We start from the raw sequence: 21,112 nt of genomic DNA on the forward strand, positions 1-21,112 counted from the left end.
TTGCTAAGAAAAAAGATTTGAACCAATGTCCAGTTCACCTTCTACCTTCAGTTGAACATTATCATGCGAGGCAAAAGTAATATGCATCTGATAAGAGTGATTGTTAATATAGGATTAAGGAGGGACATACTGAGATAAAACTATAACAAACTTTGTTGGTCCTAATCATCCAAAACATTTAATTCCAACTTTCTAAACATACTCTGCCTTGTTTTTCCCAAGAATGAAGAAAGAGTAAGGAAAGTGAAAACTAATGTCTGCTGAAAAGCAAATATATTTATTATGCACTTTCATATACATAAGGATTTTGCTTAATATAATACAAGAAATAAAATAAAAATTTTACAGTGTGAAATTCAATGTACATTTTAGGCTATTTACAACCCAGTCCAGGAAAAAAGGTTTTATCAGCGCACCATGTTAATTGAAGAGTTTCAATGGAGGATATTGAGCTTAAATAGACACTTGCATAGCAGCATAGCTGACAAGAGAAAATAATGCATCAAGGAAAAGCAAAGACATTTTCCAATACTGATAATGACAAGGACTGTGGGGCTTTGCTATATCTTTCCATGTTGAATAATGATCAATTTACCATTCTTTCCCCTGTGATAGCTTCCTTGGTACACATCCTTAGTACAGTTATTAAAATTCACCACTCCTTTCCCTTGTCTCCCAGTCAGGAATTGCAACATTTTCCTACTTTACTCAAGTAATGACTTTGGATAATGTAAGAAAGCTGCAGATAAAACTTGTGGAGTAGGACAAAACAAAACAAAACAGAAGGTCTTGAGTTATGCTAAATTACAACTGATCAGCCCTACTAACTCAAGATGTAGGAGGACACCCAACAATTTACAAGTTCAATTCTCCAACAGCTGCCCATATTTCAAGGCAATTTTACCATTTCTGAGAGACAGAAAGCCAATATATTAAAATCATACATTAAAGCAATGCAGAACAATCTCACACTCTTATCAATGGGATACTTTTCAATAGAGAAACACACACTCTTCTGTTGCTTCTTCAGAAATACGTAGGAACTTTCATTTCGGTTCTCTTTAGATCATTTTTTCCGGGTGGGATATTACACTTACCAACTTATTCAAATGCTGAGATTGTTCTGCTGAAAACCATAAAAGTTTCTGCAATGTATAGCCTTCTTGTAAAAATGGCCAGATTATAAGATACATATGATAATAAAATATATTTAAATAAATATAATTTCAGCAACAGCCAAGACACAGACAGAAGGCAACATTTAGGGATGTCTAATAATTAAAATGTACAAATAATTAAAAAGTTCTCTTCTTCTGCGGTATTGCAAACAGCTAGCACTTGAGGTTCTGAACAGGTAGGAAGTTAACTCCTTCAACATTCTTCCAAATTATTTATTTTTGTAACAAGCCCAACAGATGAAAGAAATTTATGTCAGAATTATTGATACTTAGGAAAATTAAAATGGGTGGGGCATATACAGAGGAATGTCAATTCAAATTGCAGGATGCCTGTTCAGGAAGGTGGAGGGGTGCCTTTGCTTCAAAGTGACAGAAATAGTACCTAATCCTTCTTGTCAAATTTCCATCAGCGGGGTCATAGATTGTCACTTCCACTGAATAGGTCTTGACATTTTGGCAGCAAAACTACAAAATGCTAATCTATTTATCCTTTGTAAGGGATTTTTTTCCATTCTTTACTATGAGGAAAAGTAAAGACATGAGCTTGGTGACACCACTGCAGTGCAGGAATAAACCTGACCCGTTTCCTAAGAATAAAATCAGTATGTCCAGCAATGTTCCACATTTTGTTTTTGGTCACACAAGACAGATAGGGTATGATGAGGTCAGCATTTTACATAAATAAATAAATGTTGTTGCAGATGTCCTGTGAATTTTCCTTTCTTTCTCCTAAGTAGCTACGGAATGGCAAGTACAAAAGGTATGTAGTTTTAAAAAATTACATTTGAAGTAGAAGAAACTTGAGATTTTGAACAGCTACTTGCACAACATTAGGTCCAGATGGACTACAGACCATGTCCTGGAGCATATTTGACTACTCAGCATGAGCACAGATATCACAGAGTGCACAATTTACATCGAATCGAAGAATGACATTTAACAGGCAATAAATTAATCATCATGGAAAGTGACATATCACTGTTTTGAGGCCATGCAGCAACAGACAGGGAACAGCTGCTACCAGAAAGAGCAAGCTGTTTTGTCAAAGACCCCTTCTTCCCAAAGGTTCCCAATAAATTCACATTTGAACATATGTGGCTGCCTCATATGAAACTGGATTTATTTCCATCTTCTCCTGCACACAATTTTTTTTCTGAGCTCTCCAACTGAAAGTATTTCCAAAGTACAGAACTGTAGTGGTTTGGTACAACTTCAACTCCCATGGTTTCATCTTTCAGAATCCTGAGATGTGCAGCTTGGCGTAGTACTTAAGAATTCTCTGCAGTAGTTCCAAGGAATGCACTATGAGACATAGCAGAGAATTCGAAATATCACAGCAAAGTACCAGTCCCCGAACGCCATGGGATGGAGCCACAAGAGGTATCAAATTACTGTAACTCTGTAGTACAGAAATACATCAAGACTCTTTCAACTGAGGATGTGAAAACCTAAATGTGGTTCCACTCCTCCAGTGAATAAGCACCAAAAGATTGGATGGGGAACGCTGGAAAGAGGTTCAAGGATGTTTCACTGATGGCTATACTGGCAACCTTCACTAGCTTACCGAAAGGGATGGGGAAGTGACAGCCTGGACAGAGGTACATTCTCATTTAATGGGTTACATGAGCACCTGTTTCATGATTTTTTTAAAAAAGCTACTCTTTTCCCCATAGCCTTTCAAATGATTAAAAAGAACTGTGCTTGATGAACTATGCTACAGTCCTTTCTCCACTGCTAACCAGAACCGAACACAAGTACTGCTGTTTAGCCAATGTCCTGTCTTTTTTGGTGAGAAAACATTCAAATGTCACAGAAACACATTACAGAAAGGCTGATGTGATTCCAGATGTACAGAAGTGTGGCCTGCATTAGAGCCAATTCATGCATTTGGAGTGACCTTTGTTGCAACTGTGTCCGTGACGAAGTTGTGGAAGAGTTGGCTCACCCACAGATACAGCTGCAGCAATCGGACACAGAGAGGGCTGTGACTGTAGAGGTCATTTTGGAGTCACTGCATAGGCTGTACATGCCTGTTGTCATTCTATCTATGGATGTGCCAGATGTGCTCTGATCTAATGCCACCCTTTGGGGAGGTTGAGGCCTTGTGTGGATTTGACCATGTGAACTTGTAGCAAAAAGACAAGATGGGCTATGACTAAAATTAGGCTGCAGCAGAGTTGGTACAAGTCAAAGGAAGAAAGATAGCATTTAATCTCGGGGACAAAGACCTATTCAAGGGAATTCACAAGTGACCGCATCACTGTTGAAGGGCTGCTTTAATCTTAAGGTAGTTAGGAAGGATGCTTCCTGTCTTTTTGGCTGTATGCAGAGTTTCTTTCACCACATTAATATAAAATAAATATAGAAGGTATCGCCTTTCAACACAAAGTCCACTGTGGCACATTTACAATGCCCAAGCCTTCGCGAAAAGGAAACCCAGATTTTTAGCTCTTACAATTTTTCACCCGGGTGAGGAAAAAAACAAACAGTGTTATTTTGTTTTGCTACTAAGAAAGAAAGTGCTTATTCTGTGTTATGAAATACAAAGTACACAAAATAAAATTTTTGAAGCACAGAAGGTTACATTTAAGAAGGCAGCCTTAAAACTTTTAGGCACATTACAGTAATCAAGGAAGCTGTACTGCAGTGATCACATTCGTAATTTTCAATGTGGTTCAACAAGCCAAGGTATATTTTTATCCCAGCCCAGCTGACAAACAGTTCAAGGCAGGAGCTCTTCTGTTTAATTCGTGGTGCTGTGAGCTGCCTTAAAAATAAAATAAAATAAAATTAAAATGGTACATTGCAACTAGATCTTTTCAAACTTACAAATCAGCAGCTGTATATAACAATACATATAGGACTGAACAGCATACTTTGACAAGACACTGCTCCCAAAACCTAACTACTCCTTGTCAAGTCTGTTTATTTTTATATTAATGCCATCTTTCTTCTAATTAAGGAATTCAAAGTTGCTCACAATTTCTCTCCCTCTTTCCCATACTATTGACTGATACCTCCCAGGGAATGATGAACACAGGAAGTAAGATGACTGCTGTGAAAAAGCTCAATAATACCAAGCCTGTAATCGCTCTGCAGAATTTTAGGCATAATTCTTTCCCAACCCTTTCTGGACAGTTGGTTGTTGTGAGTTTTTCGGGCTGTTCAGCTGTGTTCTGGAGTTTTTTCTTCCTAACATTTCACCAATCTCTGTGGCTGGCATCTTCTAGCTCCTGTCCTCGGAAGATGTCGGCCACAGAGACTGGTGAAACATTAGGAAGAAAAACCTCCAGAACACAGCCAAACAGCCCGAAAAACCCACAACAACCATCGGATCTTGGCCGTGAAAGCCTTTGAGAACACTTTTCTGGACAACTTGGCATTATTTGGTGGATCCTCCAAGCACTCACCTCACCCAAAACCTGCTTAGCGTCTGAAATCAGACAAGTATGTCCAGAGATTTACACATATTTCCCCATATCACCCCACATCAGTGATGGGAACTGAGAACAAACAGCCTCAAAGGAATTACAAGATCCTGGAACCAAATGTTATGGGAGGAGATGAAATAGAACTCCTACTCTGACAACATTCCCATGCTGTTGTATAACTTGAGATTAAGTTTGAAAGTGATTATTTTGACATTTACAAAGCACAAGATTTTCCCCCACAACATAGCAGCCTTTAGCTTGAAAGTGATTATTTTGACATTTACAAAGCACAAGATTTCCCCCCACCATATTTTTAAGCTCTCAGGTTGGTACCAAGAACTTTTTTTAAAAAAAATGGTAAATTATTGACTTTAATGACAACATGTGAATATTAAATTATCTTAATTATAATTATGCTACCTAATTAACCATGTTGGAGAGGGAAACTTCAGTTACACACAAACCTCTTTTTACAATACTACACAATAAACCTGTATAAAGTTACGAGAATCTCTTATGGAGAATTTGATCTTCCAGATCCGAAGATGGCAGATTGGTTTTGTAAAGTTCATGAACAGGATTTTTTTTTTAAACTTCCATTTGCTTAAAATTTTGGTTAAATAATTCTAATCTGACACATATTTACAGAAAACTGAGTTTGAGCAAAAATTCACATTTTTATTACAACTGACATTGCACTCATGACAGCTTAGTCCTAGGTAAATGAACACAGTATTTCAGTGTAGAGAAAAGTTGCAGTTTACTTATGAGATAGAATGCAGCCTACAGATATAAATTTGGAATGGGTATTACAGGACATTGAACAGCTTTTTGGAATAAAAGACTACCAAGGTCCCTTCTGCTTATATAACTCATTCCAGTTCTTTAAGTCAGAAAATTCAGTCTTCTCCAACAGACAACTCTACATTGGATATGGGATATTTGTATTCATCTCCCAGGGGAGATGAATAAGAATTTCGCCACCACAGGTGGACAGGACAATTGGACCTCCCCTAGAACTGGACCATCCACTTACTGAGTGCAGCTGTCATCGTTCGCACTGTTCAAATTGTGGAAGTAGCCCAACCAGGACTTCTCCACTTCCCTGCACTGCTGACCAATCTGGTGAGGAGGTGGGATGATGCGTCTCCCCACTGAGCACTGCAAGGGGCTGGGGAAGCCTCAGCCGGACTACTTCTGTGATTGCATGGTGTGAACGACAGGCCCTGTACACCCTGCCACAAGTGGTAAGTGGATGGCTTGGTTCTGGGGGGAGGGGGAAGAGTATCTAATCAACCTGGCCAACCTGTAGCAACGATATTTGTATTCGTCTCCCCTGGAGATGAATATGAATATGCTATCTCTACTCTACATTCATTACGTCAAGATCAGCACCAGCAAGCTATGCTTATCTACAGTACTACTTTGTTGCACACTGCTGAAAAAAGGCTCACCTCTTACAGTGGTGTTTCTTTCTTATAGTTGAAACTTGGGTTGTTTCCTTCAATTTGAAGTTTTAAGGCTTGTTTAAGGCTTAGCTCTGTCTCTGCAGAAGGATAGCCTTCTAAAACCTCCTGGTGCCCTCGATCCTGTACTGTTCGTGGGACAGAAACCCTGCCAAGAAAAACTTGGTTGCTCTGAAGATGGTAGTTAGGATTTGTCATTATTCCATTTCTCTTCTTCTGTTCCCCACTTTGTTGATGAATTAAGAATTGCTGCTGAGAGCGGCCAACTTCTTGTTGAGCTGGAGGGATTACAATTTTGCATGGGGTGTCAGTTGGCATTGATTTAAGGGGCACACTAGCCCCACATTTGGCAAGAGGTATTCTTTTATCAAACTGAGTCATTTCATATTCTAGAACTTTTGGCTGTGAAGAGGCATTCTGTTTCACTTTTTTTCCAGCAGAACCAGATTTGCTAGAGTTCTCAGTTTTCCCTGTTTTGCTTGTTTTTGTGGATTTCAAGCTGGGCTTCACCTGACTCCATTCAAATTCACTGTTCGGCGAACTATGATTCTGACTTAAGGAATGAGTTGTGGACGAAGGCGAAACAATAGACTGTCTACTTCTGCTGCGGGGCAATGAATGCTGTTGTATTTGCTCTGTAAAGGACATACTGTGGAAACTATCAATAGGTACAGTCTGGGCAGTTGCTGTAGATGATGTTGTGCGAAGAGAAGAGTTTTTGGAGCTTTTCAGTGAATTGTTGGATAAGGAGGACTTCTGCCGATCAACTGTAGAATCAGGAGACTCAGAAGGAGAACTAAAGGCATGGGCTGGCCCATTGGACAAGCCACGCAAAGCAGGCTGTGTATCTCCCCCACCAGTGCTCCCTGAACTGTTTGATTTTATAGTTAAGGATTGCATTTTTGAGGATACTGACTGCAAAGGTTTTTGCTCCATTGTATGGACTGGAGAAGGAGTACAGCCATTCAGACTAGAAGCACCATATTTTTCCAGTAATTTAATTATTTGTGTGTGTCCATTTTTTGCAGCAACCCTCATCGCTGTCCGCCCAAACTGATCCGCATGATTTGGATCAGCACCATGTTCCAGTAATATCTGTACAACATCAATGTGGCCTTCTTGGGCTGCAATACAAAGTGCAGTAGCACCTTGATTACATGTATGGTCCACGAGGGCGCCATGCTCAATCAAAAGCTGAACCACTTTGACATGGCCCTGCCACGCAGCAGACTGCAACGCTGATCGTTTCTCATTGTCCGCTGCATTCACATCAGCATGGCATGTGATCAGCATCTGCACCATCTCCACATGACCCTGCCAGCAGGAGACATGGAGTGCTGTCCGTCCTTCAGCATCACTAGCTTCTACATTTGCACCGTTTTCCAAAAAATACTCAGCCATTGTTAGCTGGTTCTCTAAAGCCAAGATATAGAGTGTTGGCCGGCCATCAGCATCTTTGTAGTTTACATCAGCACCATGACTAAAGAGCAGTTCCACTATATCTCTATGGCCTTCTAAAGCAGCAACACGGAGTGCATTTCTCCCATCATAGCCTCTGTGGTCAATGTTGGATTTATTTTCCAATAAGGTTTGCACACAATCATAGTGACCTTCTTGGGCAGCCAATATGAATGGTATGCGCCCATCATTGTCAATTTCATTTGTTCGAGCACCCTGTTCTATAAGTGCTTCACATATTAACCTGTGTCCTTCAAAAGCTGCCATGTGCAAAGGTGTCCATCCTGCATCATCTCTATGATTTTCATCCAACCCTCTATCTAGCAGTGTCCTTACAACTTCAACATTACCTTGGGCAGAGGCTATGCTAAGAACTGTCCGTCCTTCACTGTCAATGCTATCCACAGCTGCTCCCCAAAACAGGAGAGTATTTACAACAGAGGCATGGCCCATTGAAGCTGCAGCAAGAAGAGGCGTGCGACCATTGTTGTCAGTGTGGTCTACATCTGCTCCACCTTCTAGAAGCAAGTCAACAACATCTACATGTCCTTCATAAGCTGCCACAAGCAGTGGAGTCATGCCATCTTTGTCACAATGATCTACCTCAGCACCCCGGTCAATTAAAAGGCTTACAACTGAAGCATGTCCCTTACTAGCAGGTACGCAGAGGGCTGCAACGGAAAGAGCAGTCCTCCCATCCACATCCTCATGGTTCACTTCTGCACCATGATCTAGCAGATGCTCAACAATTTCTTTATGCCCCATGTAGGCTGCTGCAATTAAAGCAGTTCTACCTTCATTGTCTGCTTTGTTAACTTCAGCCCCATGTTGCAACAGATTCAGCACAATATCTTCATGTCCTCCCCATGCTGCTGCTCTCAGGGCTGTTCGACTGTCAGCATCTGCACAGTCCACTTTTACACCAGCATAAAGTAATGCAGATACCACTTCTGTATGCCCACCCCAAGCTGCAGATCGTAGTGCTGTCCACCCATCATGGTCAGTATGGTTTATGTTAGCACCACAGCCAATCAAACAATTTACAACTTTGGTGTGTCCCTGCCGAGCTGCTAAAGTAAGTGCTGTCTGCCCATGTGTGTCTTCAATCTCCAAATCTGCACCTCTAGAAATTAGTAAATTGACTACATCAAGATTGCCACTATATGCAGCATTAGCTAAGAGTGTTCGTCCATTTGAATCACACTGATTTACTGAAGCGCCATTGTCCAATAAGGTTCGAATTGAATCTTCTCTTTCCAAAGCTTGCCGCACAATGCAAGATGTCCGATCATCCTCACTGTTGACGTGAGCACCAGCTTTTACTAGCAACTGTAAAACTTCTTGTTCTTTGGGGATCAATGTTGATAACGAATCTTTGACAGGCGTACCATTCCAGATCATCCACAAAGCTAACTCAGAAGTCTCCAATTGCAAATTTGAATCTATTAGATGCAAAGCAAATTCTTGAGCCTCCAGTGGTGATAGATCTTTGGCTCGACAAGTGTAACTCATGGCTAGCATTCTGTGCCCTTCTGCTGCATTACACAAATACTTTTGTGTACAGTGCTTTACATCTAGCAGCCATTCTGCAAAACTATAGTGAAAAAGGATCTTTGTGTTTCCAAGACCATCAACAAGAACCTTTGATAGAACATCTAGTTTGCGTTGGAACTCCTCCATAGACAGTGCCATGTTTTTGGTCCACACAGCATGGAATAATTCCAGTGTAGTCAGCGGCCTGCAAGCAGCAAGGATTACGTTGAGAATAGGCTGTACTTTCGCAAACTGTTTTCTCACAAAAAGCCTCTGACAAAGCCAAAGATAGAGACCATTGAGCGTTCCAGGGATATCACGTATTTCTCTTAACATGATAAAGTTTTCTACTACACCATCCAGGACACGTTCAAGATATAGGAAACATCCACTACTTTTAATGTGAAGCTGATTCAACATTTCTGCAGTTTCTTTTGTGAGGTGCTGCCTCAGTGCTTCTTCCTGATCTAAGCGATGAAGAATATACTGTTGAACATCTTTCACAATATAAGCCTTTCGGAGATCATCGAGGCTTATTTTTCGAAAGCCTGCAAAAAAAAAGATGAGAGAAAGGAAAAAGTAAGTATTTATGAAGTTTTATCTCTCAGACACGCTTTGGATGTCACATGTTATAAAAATAATCGGCCTATACAGTACATGTACAAGAAAAAAAAATCTTCACACAAAACTTAGCACAGGAAATGTTTAAGACTTAAGCACAAGCAAACTGAAAATACTGCAGCAGTTCAGCTACTTATTTTTCAATGAGTTTTAATGTATATTATTCTCTAGAGGCTGCCGAAGTTGCTTTTCTGGACTATAACTCCCAGAATGCCCCAGCCAGAATTTTTCCAAGCTTGGGGAGTATGCAAATGATGAGTCCTCTCTAATGAAGAACTATACTAAGCTTCCTTTCTTTTCTTTTTTTGAAAATATGAACAAGAATTTCGGTGCTCCACTAAGATAGTTCCAATTTACAAAGTGAGAATGCACATTTGTAATTATAACACAGAATAGCTGTGGAGTATACGCAAGGCGATTTTTATCACTAAAAAAGAATATTAACACATACTGTGTGGCCCAGTAGAAACCAGCCTGTGATATTTTAACAGACTATAATTTCTGTCCACTTCTGCCTCAGCATGAGTAAACCCTAGAAAGCTTGACAAAATTCAGCTTTCTAATCGCCATTTTTCCCCACTTCTTTGAATTTCTGACCTTAAGAAAGCAGCACAGTTATCCTTAAGGGGGAAATCCCATAGAATATGCAATTGGGTCTCTTTAGCCACAAAATATGCAGCAGGAAGACAGACTATAGAATATGACTTGAAGATGGAAGATCAGTGGTGCTTTTTTGCTCTTGGAAAAAGTGTCAGCTTTTGGAATTCATCCCAATACCACTTCTTTCAAATCCAGAAATTATTATACAGTCAGCATATACTTCTCTGGAACCAATTTCCCGTAAGAAACACATTTTCAAGGAGACAAATTCCATTTATATAGTTTTTGCATCCTTAGCCCTCTTTTCAATCAACTAACTTCAGCTTATTCTAGTTAGTGATTTGCATAAAGTTCTTGAAATACAGCTAATTGCTTTTTGAATGTCAAGTCATTTTAAGGCTCAAATTACAGTATCTAGGGCTTAAAGCAGCTGAACAATCGAGCCCAGTTTGAACTATACTTTCAAGGAGCACAACTGTTTAAAGTACAATTGTTTTGAGTCATGTTTATTATGTTTACAGCATCCGTATCACTGCCAACTGCCCTCTGATAAGCATTTGCTATTAGACTGACAAAAATATCTATGTATCAGTGGTTCCCAACAATGAGTCCCCATATGTTCTTGGACTACAACTTCCAGAAATCCTGGCTAACACAGCTAGCGTGTAGGTTTCTGGGAACTTAAGTCCAAGAACATAAGGACCCAAGGCTGGGAACCACTGATGTATATATTATTTTCAAAACAGCTAGATGACCTGTATACAAACAAACAAACGGTCCATTCCCCCATCCATATCTCCCCCAGTCAGAATGGCTCCAGACCAGACTGGCTGGGAAACGTGGTCCTACAATACAGTTTTTCCAAGATCTGACACGTTAAGCCTAAAACTCCCCTGTTAACTCTGCAGGAAGTGAGATATAATTGAAAAATTGGCCTAAAAAGGCTACAGGTCAAAAAAGAAGACAATGCAAAGAAGACGCCTTGATACTGTGGAGAAGAAGCATGCTAAAAACAACATTCACCTTGAAGTTATAGAATCCAGGATCTGGAGGAAGATCTACTGAAGATTTATTGTCTCTCCTAAGCTCTTTAGTGTTCAGTGCTCCACAAGCAAGACCATAAATCAAATACTTTTCATGAATCATCTGTTTAGGACAAGATAATTTTCTAACCTACTGTGTGTTGCAGTTGCTAAAAGAGCCTTAAGAAAAGATAAACCAAATGCAAGCCAAGTGTGACTGGGGAGTAGACGGAATTCATAAGGCATAGGGCTGGTTATTTGAGGATTTCATTACATGGAACGGTGAACAGTCACCCAATTACTAGATTCTGGAAAAATATGAGGATACCTGAATCCAGTAAAATTCAATAGGCCTTTGCCAAGGGTCATCCCAGATACAGGAAATGCTTTACAAGGCCACAAAGGTAGCAACACAATTTGACCGCTTCATCCACACTTGCTAACAGACGGCTGATTTTCTCCTTTGTAAATCAGTGCTGTATCTAAACCAGATGTAGCAGAAACTGGGGTATGTGGTACAAGCCTCGCTTTGGACTGTACCATTAGGCTATCCATATGTCCTCTTATAGGATGGACAGTATTCCATTTGGAAGGATGACAAAGAACATGTCACTCCATTCAAAGAACTAACCAGTCCAAGTCAGATTTAAAGAACCATAAAGGAAAGATGATAAAGGAATCTGAGGTTGTCCATCCATGATTAGCATCTGCAGGCTAAGCAGCAGATAGGTTATCTGGTCACTATCTTTCCCCTTAGGATACAGTGTAATTCTGGTTTAATTCCAAAATAATCATTCCTGATTTTCCATCTATATGCCTATATGCTAATTTTATGAAAACCAGTCTCCTCTTTTAGCCTCCTTTTTGGTGAAGAGCATCTCTTTTAGTGATGTGCAACTAGCTACTTTATGGACAATCCAGCTAGGCTCCCACTCTGTTACACTGATTTAGCAAAAACCAACATCAGCACAATCACTTTGTTGATTGTAGCTGATTCACTAATCTGGCATACCTGAAGCTCAAAACATTTCCAACTTGAAACATGGTAAAATGGTAGCTTAATAAACTAGAAGAAAATTATTTTGTATATACAAATTCAAATTTTACATTGGATTAACATTTTGCCAACTACAGTGGTGCCTCGATTTATGAACTTAATTGGTTCCGGAACTCTGGTCGTAACTCGAAATGGTCATAGGAATGCATTGAAATGCAATTAATCCGTTCCAGCTGAAGAAAAAAAATCAGCAAAACACACACACAAAGAGAGAGAGAGAGAGAGAGAGAGAGAGAGAGAGAGAAAGACCCATCAGAAACAAGATTAATATGTTCTGGCCAAAGGGGGGAAAAAAGAAAAAAAAAAGCAAACAAACTGTGTAAGACCCTTCAGAAATGCAAAAAAAGCAAAGAAGAAAGCAAACAAACCGTGCAAGACCCATCGGAAATGCGCAAAAAACCCACAGCAAAGCAGAAAGCAAACAAACCGTACAAGACCCTTCGGAAAAGAAAAAAAAAACCACCAAAGCAGAAAGCAAACAAACTGTGCAAGACCCTTCAGATATGCAAGAAAAGCAAAGCAAAAAACACACCCCACAAGACCCATCGGAAATGGGGGGGAAACCACCAAAAATGAACAAAGCCTGCAAGATCCATCACAGCATAGAAATATAATCCCACCATCCAGCCCAAAACCACGCTGCAAAACCAACCCAGAACAGTTTTTAAAAAGCAGAAAGCAACACCTTACCAAAGCCTCCTCCAATCACACTCACTCTAACTGCTGGGGTGAAAGAGCTACAAAGAAGCTGCCTCTTCGCCTACCAACGGTTAGCAATTTGAATTCCCCGCCTTTTTCTGTTCATAACTGGAAGCTCTGGCTGCAAATCGAAGCAAAATTTTGCGGCCGGAGCTGGTCGTAATTCGAAATGGTTGAATGTTGGGACGTTCGTAAGTTGAGGCACCACTGTACATCTAGACACTAAGAGTGAAAAAAATTCTGCAGCTTGTCTGTGCTAGATGGATTTTAGATGTGGAAACAATATTAAACACAAAACAGTAACAAAAAAGTCGTGAGGCATCTATAAAGCTAACAGAATTATTACAACATAACATTTGAGGATGCAATAAATCTGCTCATCTCTAAAATGTGAAAATTGGCCACCCATCACCAGTAACAGATCAAACATCTTGGATCCATTTGCCGCTTCATCTTCAGCATTACGGAAAATTCCAAGCCAACTTTCTTCATATTTCTCTTTTTGCTGAATGCATCTTAAATACACAAGCTAAATGATGACGCAATATTCCAGTGCTTTAAGTATGAATAATTTATGTTTGCCAATTTAAGCTGATCTAAGTAGAAGGAGGCATTTATATTAACATTTTATGCATACCTACTCATAAGGAACCAATCTCTCAGCAGTGAAACATTAATTAAAAAAGCAAGGCTCTTTTAACAAAGAATGAGAACAGAAGCAACATCTAAAGTAGAGCAAGAAAATGTATTAGAGGAAGTTTATTTTTTGGTTAAAATTAATTAAAAGTGGGAGAGAGACTTTTATAGACTTAAAACAATGATATAATTAATTTAAAATCTATTAGGCTTTCCAGCCTGCTCTATGTCTGAAAAAAATGAACATCCATTCAGATGATTTTATTTATTTATTTACTGAGCTTATATGCTGCCCATTTAGACATAGTCTACTCTGGGCGGCTCACAAAACGCAGAATAAAAACAATTAATATCAAATAACAATTTACAACATTTATACAAAACAAAGTAGATAAAGATTGCAAAAAAGAGAAAGTTACGTAGTACCCGGAGGGAAGGCCTGTCTATATAATCAGATCTTGAGTTGGTTTTTGAAAGTGCCCATATTTTCAGAAACTGAAAATATACAAAAGGAGGTTCTATTCTCTAAAGCAGAGGTCGTCAACCCCTGGTCCCCGGCCCATTGCCGGTCCCTGGCTTCAGCCTGACAGGGTCACAAAGACAGACCTCTCCCCCCAACACTCCCCTCCCCACAGCTGCTTTGCGCACCCATGCTCGTGCCAGCGCCAGGGTGAGCACTCCCTCACCCCTTCACCCATGCCCCCATGCACACAAAGCAGCTGTGGGAGGGGAGTGCATGTGGGGGGGCGTGGGAGGTCTGGCTTTGCAGCCCGGCGGCGGCAGCGACGACGGGGGTGGCCAAGAACATGGGCAGAGGAAAGCCACAGGCCCATGTTCCTAGTGATCACAGAGGAAGAAGGGGAAATCTCCAAGAGAAATATCTAGGTCCACCTTGCTAAGTCTCTACAAAAGCAGCAGCCCCAACTGAAAAGGGACAGCTTTCAGAAAGACTAGAGAAAATCCCCTGGGAAGACACTCTTCCCTAAGCCCGTGTGGATCTCTCCCCAAGAGAAAAAGAGAGAGAGGAACTGCTCCAGCCCACTGCCAAGCTCTTCCCTTCCTCCTCTTGGAAGTGGTACGAGCAATCGCTCCCGTCTTGTTGCACAAGCTGGAAAGACAATAGACCCTTAGCTGTCCATCTGCCTGCAGAGCTTCGAAGCAGCTGCAGGAAAAGAGGAGCTCAGAACTCCTGGGATAAGAGTGGAGAGGGGCGGGGGAGGGATGGAGGCGATGGGGGGAGGAGGAGGAGGAAGGAGACGACAGGGCTGGAGAGGAGCAGGAGCAGTACTCATGCAGAAGGAAGGGCCGAGGAGAAGGTTGTGATGGCGGGAGGGGGAGGACTGGGAAGAGCTTGTGTGAACAAGGCCCTAGGTTTCCCGCCTTGCTTGGGAATTCAGTTTCCTCCTGCTTCCTGGTGCCGTTACCGCTTCTGCAGTGATTTTTCATCTCCATCTAGCCGCGGGTCTTGGGCACTGCTTGGTTTGAGAAGGCTTGGGGGGGGGGGAGTTGCTATCTTCACGACCGGTCTGCCCGCCCACTCCACGCCACCCTCAGAGTGCTCTTCGCACTCCAGCATGGTTGGAGGTGGGCTCAATGCTTGGTATCTAGGTGGCTGCTCCAGACGGCATGCAAAACGCAGCTGCACTTGCAGGACCGCCTGCTCCCAGGGTAAGGTGCTGCTCTAGCTCGCCCAAGCCTACCTGCTCTGTTGGGCAGTGCTCTCCTTTAAAATTAAAGATTCCTAGAACCAACCTGATAGTAACTTCAGGAGGGAAGATACAGTTTGTGGCTAATTAGAAGGCTTGCCAGGAGCATCCCAGGACACTGGGCTGCCCGACGTGAAAGCTAAAGCGACACCCCCTCTGTTCCACATACAGGGGGGTGTACTGAAAAATGTGGTGTTTTGAAAAATGAAGTATTGTGGTGCCTTTAGGACGAACATGCCTCCCAGCAGACTCCAACGAGATCGGGGTTGGTGCTCCTCGCTGCCCTCAGTGGGCCGATGCCGCCACTGGTGCCTCTAGCTCTGGACCCGGCACCAGTGGCTGCATCTGAATTTCCCGTGGAGCCCGGGAGGCGAGCAGCCAGAGGGAGCCCCCCGGCCATGCTCAGACTCCCAGGCTACCGCCAGCGACACACACTCCCTCACCCTTTCAAGCATGTGCCCGCATACAGGGGTGGGGTGGGCAGGCGCTCCTGCGCATGCATGCAGTGGTAGGGACATGTGCACCATAGATGCACATGCTCCCCAACCACTTTGCGTGTGCATTGGAGAGTGCAAGCACAAAGGGCCACCCCACCTCCCTCAGAGGTTCCACCGGTCCGCATTACAAAAACGGTTGAGGACCCCTGCTCTGAGGTACATAACTGGTTTTTTTAAAGGTTCACCAGAATAGGCATCCAAACAACTTATTCACTTCTGATTCCATAAGCTGAATGATGTAGGAAACTTTAGTTTGAGATGTCAAAGGCTGGGAAGGAATGGTCATGATGGCCTAGATTTATCTTAAGTATACTGGCAAGACTTGCCGTCAGTTGGAATCGATGTGATGGCACAGAATGCAATTATTAATACAGGGCTGGTGAATTTCCTTCATTTAGATTAAACATTCAGTAATTACATCTGAGTTGAAACAGTGGGGCCACCAGTTCCAAAATAAACACCCAAAACTTTAAGTCAAGCCCTTATTGCTAAAATCTTATGAAACAGAAAAGTGGGAGAGGGCAGGCTTTGACATGGAATTTATCAAGTTTGAACTTCTATGAAGTTAAAAAAAATTATTTCATTGTATAGTCCTATGCATTTGTACTGAGGAGACTCAAAAGATTCATCATGTATGAGTTTATACACATGGGAGTGGGGACAAAGTAAACTATCTACAGCAATTTAGCCACACTTAACAATTTGGCAGTAACTGAACTATTCAAATACTTTAAGTGGGAATGAGGTGTCATTAAATTCTCTGGCACCAACACATTATGTGTCCCTCCAGGGAATTTTGGGCCTTTAGCGTAACAGATAATCATCGCTAAACTGAACTATGCTTGAATTAATATGGAAGAGTCTTCTAAGGATGATCGAGGCAAAACTTTCAAGGATGACGAAGCCATGGCCAACTGTTCAAGGAGAACAACGTTCCAATGGTCCAAAAAAATTGAAGAGAAGTTGAAGCAGAATTTGTGGATGACTTATCAGCCACAGCTCCAATAGTGAAGGACGATTATTGCAATTTCCCCTACGGTGTAATTTCAATGCAATATCAAGACAGTTGAGAAAGCTACTGGTATATAAACTTGCTTCATACATTTCTTTGTCACTGCCATGGACTCCCAGCTAATCCAACATCCAAATGTTGACATTTTGATAAAAGAATATATAAATGACATGAAGGTTACCATAGCACACAATTGTTGAATATCATGTCAGAAGATGAACAAATAGACTGTAAATATCATTGCTGTTGAGAACTGGGAAAAATACTTTGTGGACTACAAATCTCAGAATCTCCAAGCCAGGATGGACAGTAGTCATGCAAGCTGGGGGAATCTGGGTAGTCTATAATAGTAACTTCAAAAATCTCTGGACTACATATATAATATGGTCAAGTCAATTTTGACTTATGGCAAAACTGATGGTTTGATAGTTTTCTAGGTATCTGAGTTTTCTAGGTATCTTAGTTGATACTGAGATGTGGTTTACCATTTCCTTCTTCTCAAGATGCCCTGGGACTCTGCAGCTTGCTAAATAACCCCAAACCGTTCATATTCAAACAAAGATCTTTCTATAATGGAGGATATGATGTAATAAGCCTCTTGGCAGGGAGCTATACCTCAGTCAGTGGTAGACCACATGCCTTTCATCTGAGATTCAATCTGTGACACTTCCAACCATCTCAAAGAGCAGGTGAAGCGAAAGGCTTTTGCCTGAAATCCTGGAGATCCAGTACCAGAGCAGACAGTGATCTGAACAAAGCTTGGGTTGGTTAAAATAGCTTTCCATTTTCTTTTGAAATGAAAAGAGGCACTACAATATAATACAAGATATTGTTTTCATGAGCCTTATTAACTACAGTACTTGATTCACATGTCAATAGTTAATCTTCCCAGTGCAAAGAAAAGGACTGGAAACAGATCTGCCCTCAAAACATTCGGCTGGTGACAAAATAAATTTGCCCTTCAGCCTTGGACAAGTGCCAATTAGATCAGATACACATTAGTGAGGAAATTGTGCTGACTTTAATGTTGCATCCAGAAGAACGTTAAGCACTTTAGGCAATGTTGTTTCTGAGAGTTTGTCAGTGTCATAATTGAACTGCAAAGAATTTGCCTTCTTTTATGGCAGGCTTCAGCTAAGGAAAAAAAAAAACTCTTTTGGGTTTTTTTTTTTACTCTTTCTGTAAGCACCCTGTTTAAAGCAGCACAAAACCACCAAGAACTATTTCCTTCCATTTGCAATTTTAATGTGCTTGCTTTTCTCTGTGGATTAAATATATTGCTCTTCAAACAATGTTGTCACTGTTCTTTTTTATCATTGTTTTCTTAATTGGATTTTCTACTTTTATCTACTTATTTCATGCCATTGTTTGAATTGAAAAATGAAGGGTATAGCAAATTTTAAGTTACCACTTTTGTGTACAGTAATTAAATTTAATTTGCACTTGACTAGCAATACCCACCATTACTTTCTTTAATTAGGATATAAACAGAAATACAAACAGACTTCCTAACCTGAAACACTTCAGAATATATTACAGAAGTGTATTTTTCTCTTAGAAAACTCAGCAGTGGCCAGAAGATAGGAAATGATCAGTCTACATCCCAATCCCAAAGAAGGGCACTGCCAAAGAATGCTCCAACTACTGTACAACTGCACTCATTTCCCACACTATCAAGGTAATGCTCAAAATACTCCATTCCAATTGAACTATTTAAAATCTGAAAAGATGACGCTGTTAAGGTGCTCCACTCAATATGCCAGTGAGTTTGGAAAATTCAGCAGTGGCCAGAGGATTGGAAAAGATCAGTCTACATCCCAATCCCAAAGAAGGGCAGTGCCAAAGAATGCTCCAACAACCGTACAATTGCACACATTTCACATGTTAGCAAAGTTATGCCCCAAATCGTCCAAGGTAGGCTTCAGCAGTATGTGGACCGAGAACTCCCAGAAGTACAAGCTGGATTTCGAAGGGGCAGAGGAACTAGGGACCAAATTGCTAACATGCACTGGATTATGGAGAAAGCCAGAGAGTTCCAGAAAAGCATCTATTTCTGCTTCATTGACTATGCAAAAGCCTTTGACTGTATGGACCACAACAAACTATGGCAAGTCCTTAAAGAAATGGGAGTGCCTGACCACCTTATCTATCTCCTGAGAAATCTATATGTGGGACAGGAAGCAACTGTTAGAACTGGATATGGAACAAGTGATTGGTTCAAAATTAGGAAAGAAGAATGACATGGTTGTATATTGTCCCTCTGCTTATTTAACTTATATGAAGAATACATCATACAAAAGGCAGGACTGGACGGATCCCAAGCCAGAATTAAGATTGTCGGAAGAAATATCAACAACCTCAGATATGCAGATGATACCACTCTGATGGCAGAAAGTGAGGAGGAATTAAAGAACCTCTTAAGGAGGGTGAAAGAGGAGAGCTCAAAAATGGTCTGAAACTCAACATAAAAAACACTAAGATCATGGCCACTGGTCCCATCACCTCCTGGCAAATAGAAGGGGAAGATATGGAGGCGGTGACAGATTTTACTTTCTTGGGCTCCACGATCACTGCAGATGGGGACAGCAGCCACGCAATTAAAAGATGCCTGCTTCTTGGGAGGAAAGCGATGACAAACCTAGACAGCGTCTTAAAAATAGTTCTTTAGTTCTTTACACCCCCCAAAATGTGTACCAGGGGGCTGTGGGATGCTTCAGGACAGTCTGAGAGGTACTGAAGACTATAGGGGAAAATGTCCCAAAATCTCTCTCACACATGCACATACTTATCTCCTGCTAGGCAGAGCAGCCTGATAAGAATTCTCACTGGCAATGGTAAACGCAGATCAAACCTATTATTTTTTTCACTCTGCATGAATGAAAAAATGATTTTAAACTATTCAACTGCCAGATCTTTCTCTACATTAACACTGCACTGAAACTTTGGTGCACTCTGTCAATAATCAATACATTCCCATAATCTGTCCATTACACTAACAGAACGTTTTCTATGAAGTTCTGTTGTTATTCCTCTGTTGGGCCTCATCGTTATTTCTCTCAAATTGGAATGTTTGCTTACTTCTTTGCCCTTTAGAACTTATTTACAGGAGCTCTTATCTTCAGGTAACAGCCTCTGACCTTATTTCAATTCAACCCAACTTAGGTAGGGGATGCAGAGCCCATCCTGAAATAGCCGAGAGTTCAAAGCAAAGAGATCAAATTGGAAATCATCAAGGACTCTTGATTGGTCCTTGCCTTTCATCGCAAGATAAGCAAACACATTGTAAACAAGGTCCGAGTTATCTCTGGTGGACCAAAACATTCAGTTGCACAGGGTGTGTGTGAATCGCTGGGGAGAGTCTGTAAACAAAACTCAATTAATGCAATTCTTGAATTAATTCATTATTACACTGTGTGCAAACAAACAAAGAAAGGAATTCTCACAAGCAAAGTTTATATGAAAAACCTGCACTTTGTGAATCTCCCTTCAACTTCTCAAGAATTGGTTGTTGTGGGTTTTTCGGGCTCTTTGGCTGTGCTCTGAAGGTTGTTCTTCCTAACGTTTCGCCAGTCTCTGTGGCCGGCATCTTCAGAGAACAGTGCTGTCCTCTGAAGATGCCGGCCACAGAGACTGGCGAAATGTTAGGAAGAACAAAGATGCCAGCCACAGAGAATGGCAAAACGTTAGGAAGAACAAAGATGCTGACCACAGGGACTGGGGAAACGTTAGGAAGAACAACCTTCAGAGCACAGCCAAAGAGCCCGAAAAACCCACAACAACCATTAGATCCCGGCTGTGAAAGCCTTCGCGAATACATTCTCAAGAATTATTCAAAGTGCACAAGTCCTGTCTTCCTTTGCATCCAACTGTCAAATGACAAACCTCTTCCTGGATTACACTATTCAAATGTTTCCTGATTTTAAAACATCCCAAGACTGGGAAAAAAACTAATATGCTATGGAAAGAGTTCAGCCTAACATTCTATATATGAAAACATGAAGAAGTAATTCCTTTCTTTATTGTGTTCTGTCTCCTCATAATAACCAGTTATGATACCCTGGCCTAAGAGACCATGGATGGTCCAAGACCACCCAACACATTTAATGGCTCAGTGAAGATTTGAATGCAGGCCTCCTAAATTACAAGCCAACACTGTAACCATTATACAACTGACTTCAAAAATGCAGTTGGGTGTA

The 21,112-nt window shown here is 41.1% G+C and overlaps 1 protein-coding gene across 2 annotated transcripts in view; it reads right to left on the bottom strand.

Annotated features, from left to right (window-relative positions):
• Positions 1–256: 256 nt before the first annotated feature.
• The window catches only part of ANKRD50 (ankyrin repeat domain 50), a 62,822-nt gene continuing 41,966 nt past the window's right edge, over positions 257–21,112 (bottom strand). For both annotated transcript variants that reach the window (XM_073001669.2, XM_078376698.1), the window contains 2 exons: positions 6,064–9,614; positions 257–3,945 (listed from right to left, as the gene is read on the bottom strand). In XM_073001669.2, coding sequence (XP_072857770.2) covers positions 6,067–9,614 — 3,548 coding nt within the window. In that variant the 3' untranslated portion in view covers positions 257–3,945; positions 6,064–6,066. The remainder of the gene's footprint in view (positions 3,946–6,063; positions 9,615–21,112) is intronic.

Source organism: Pogona vitticeps, chromosome 5, assembly GCF_051106095.1.
Source record: "Pogona vitticeps strain Pit_001003342236 chromosome 5, PviZW2.1, whole genome shotgun sequence".
Lineage (NCBI taxonomy): Eukaryota > Metazoa > Chordata > Lepidosauria > Squamata > Agamidae > Pogona > Pogona vitticeps.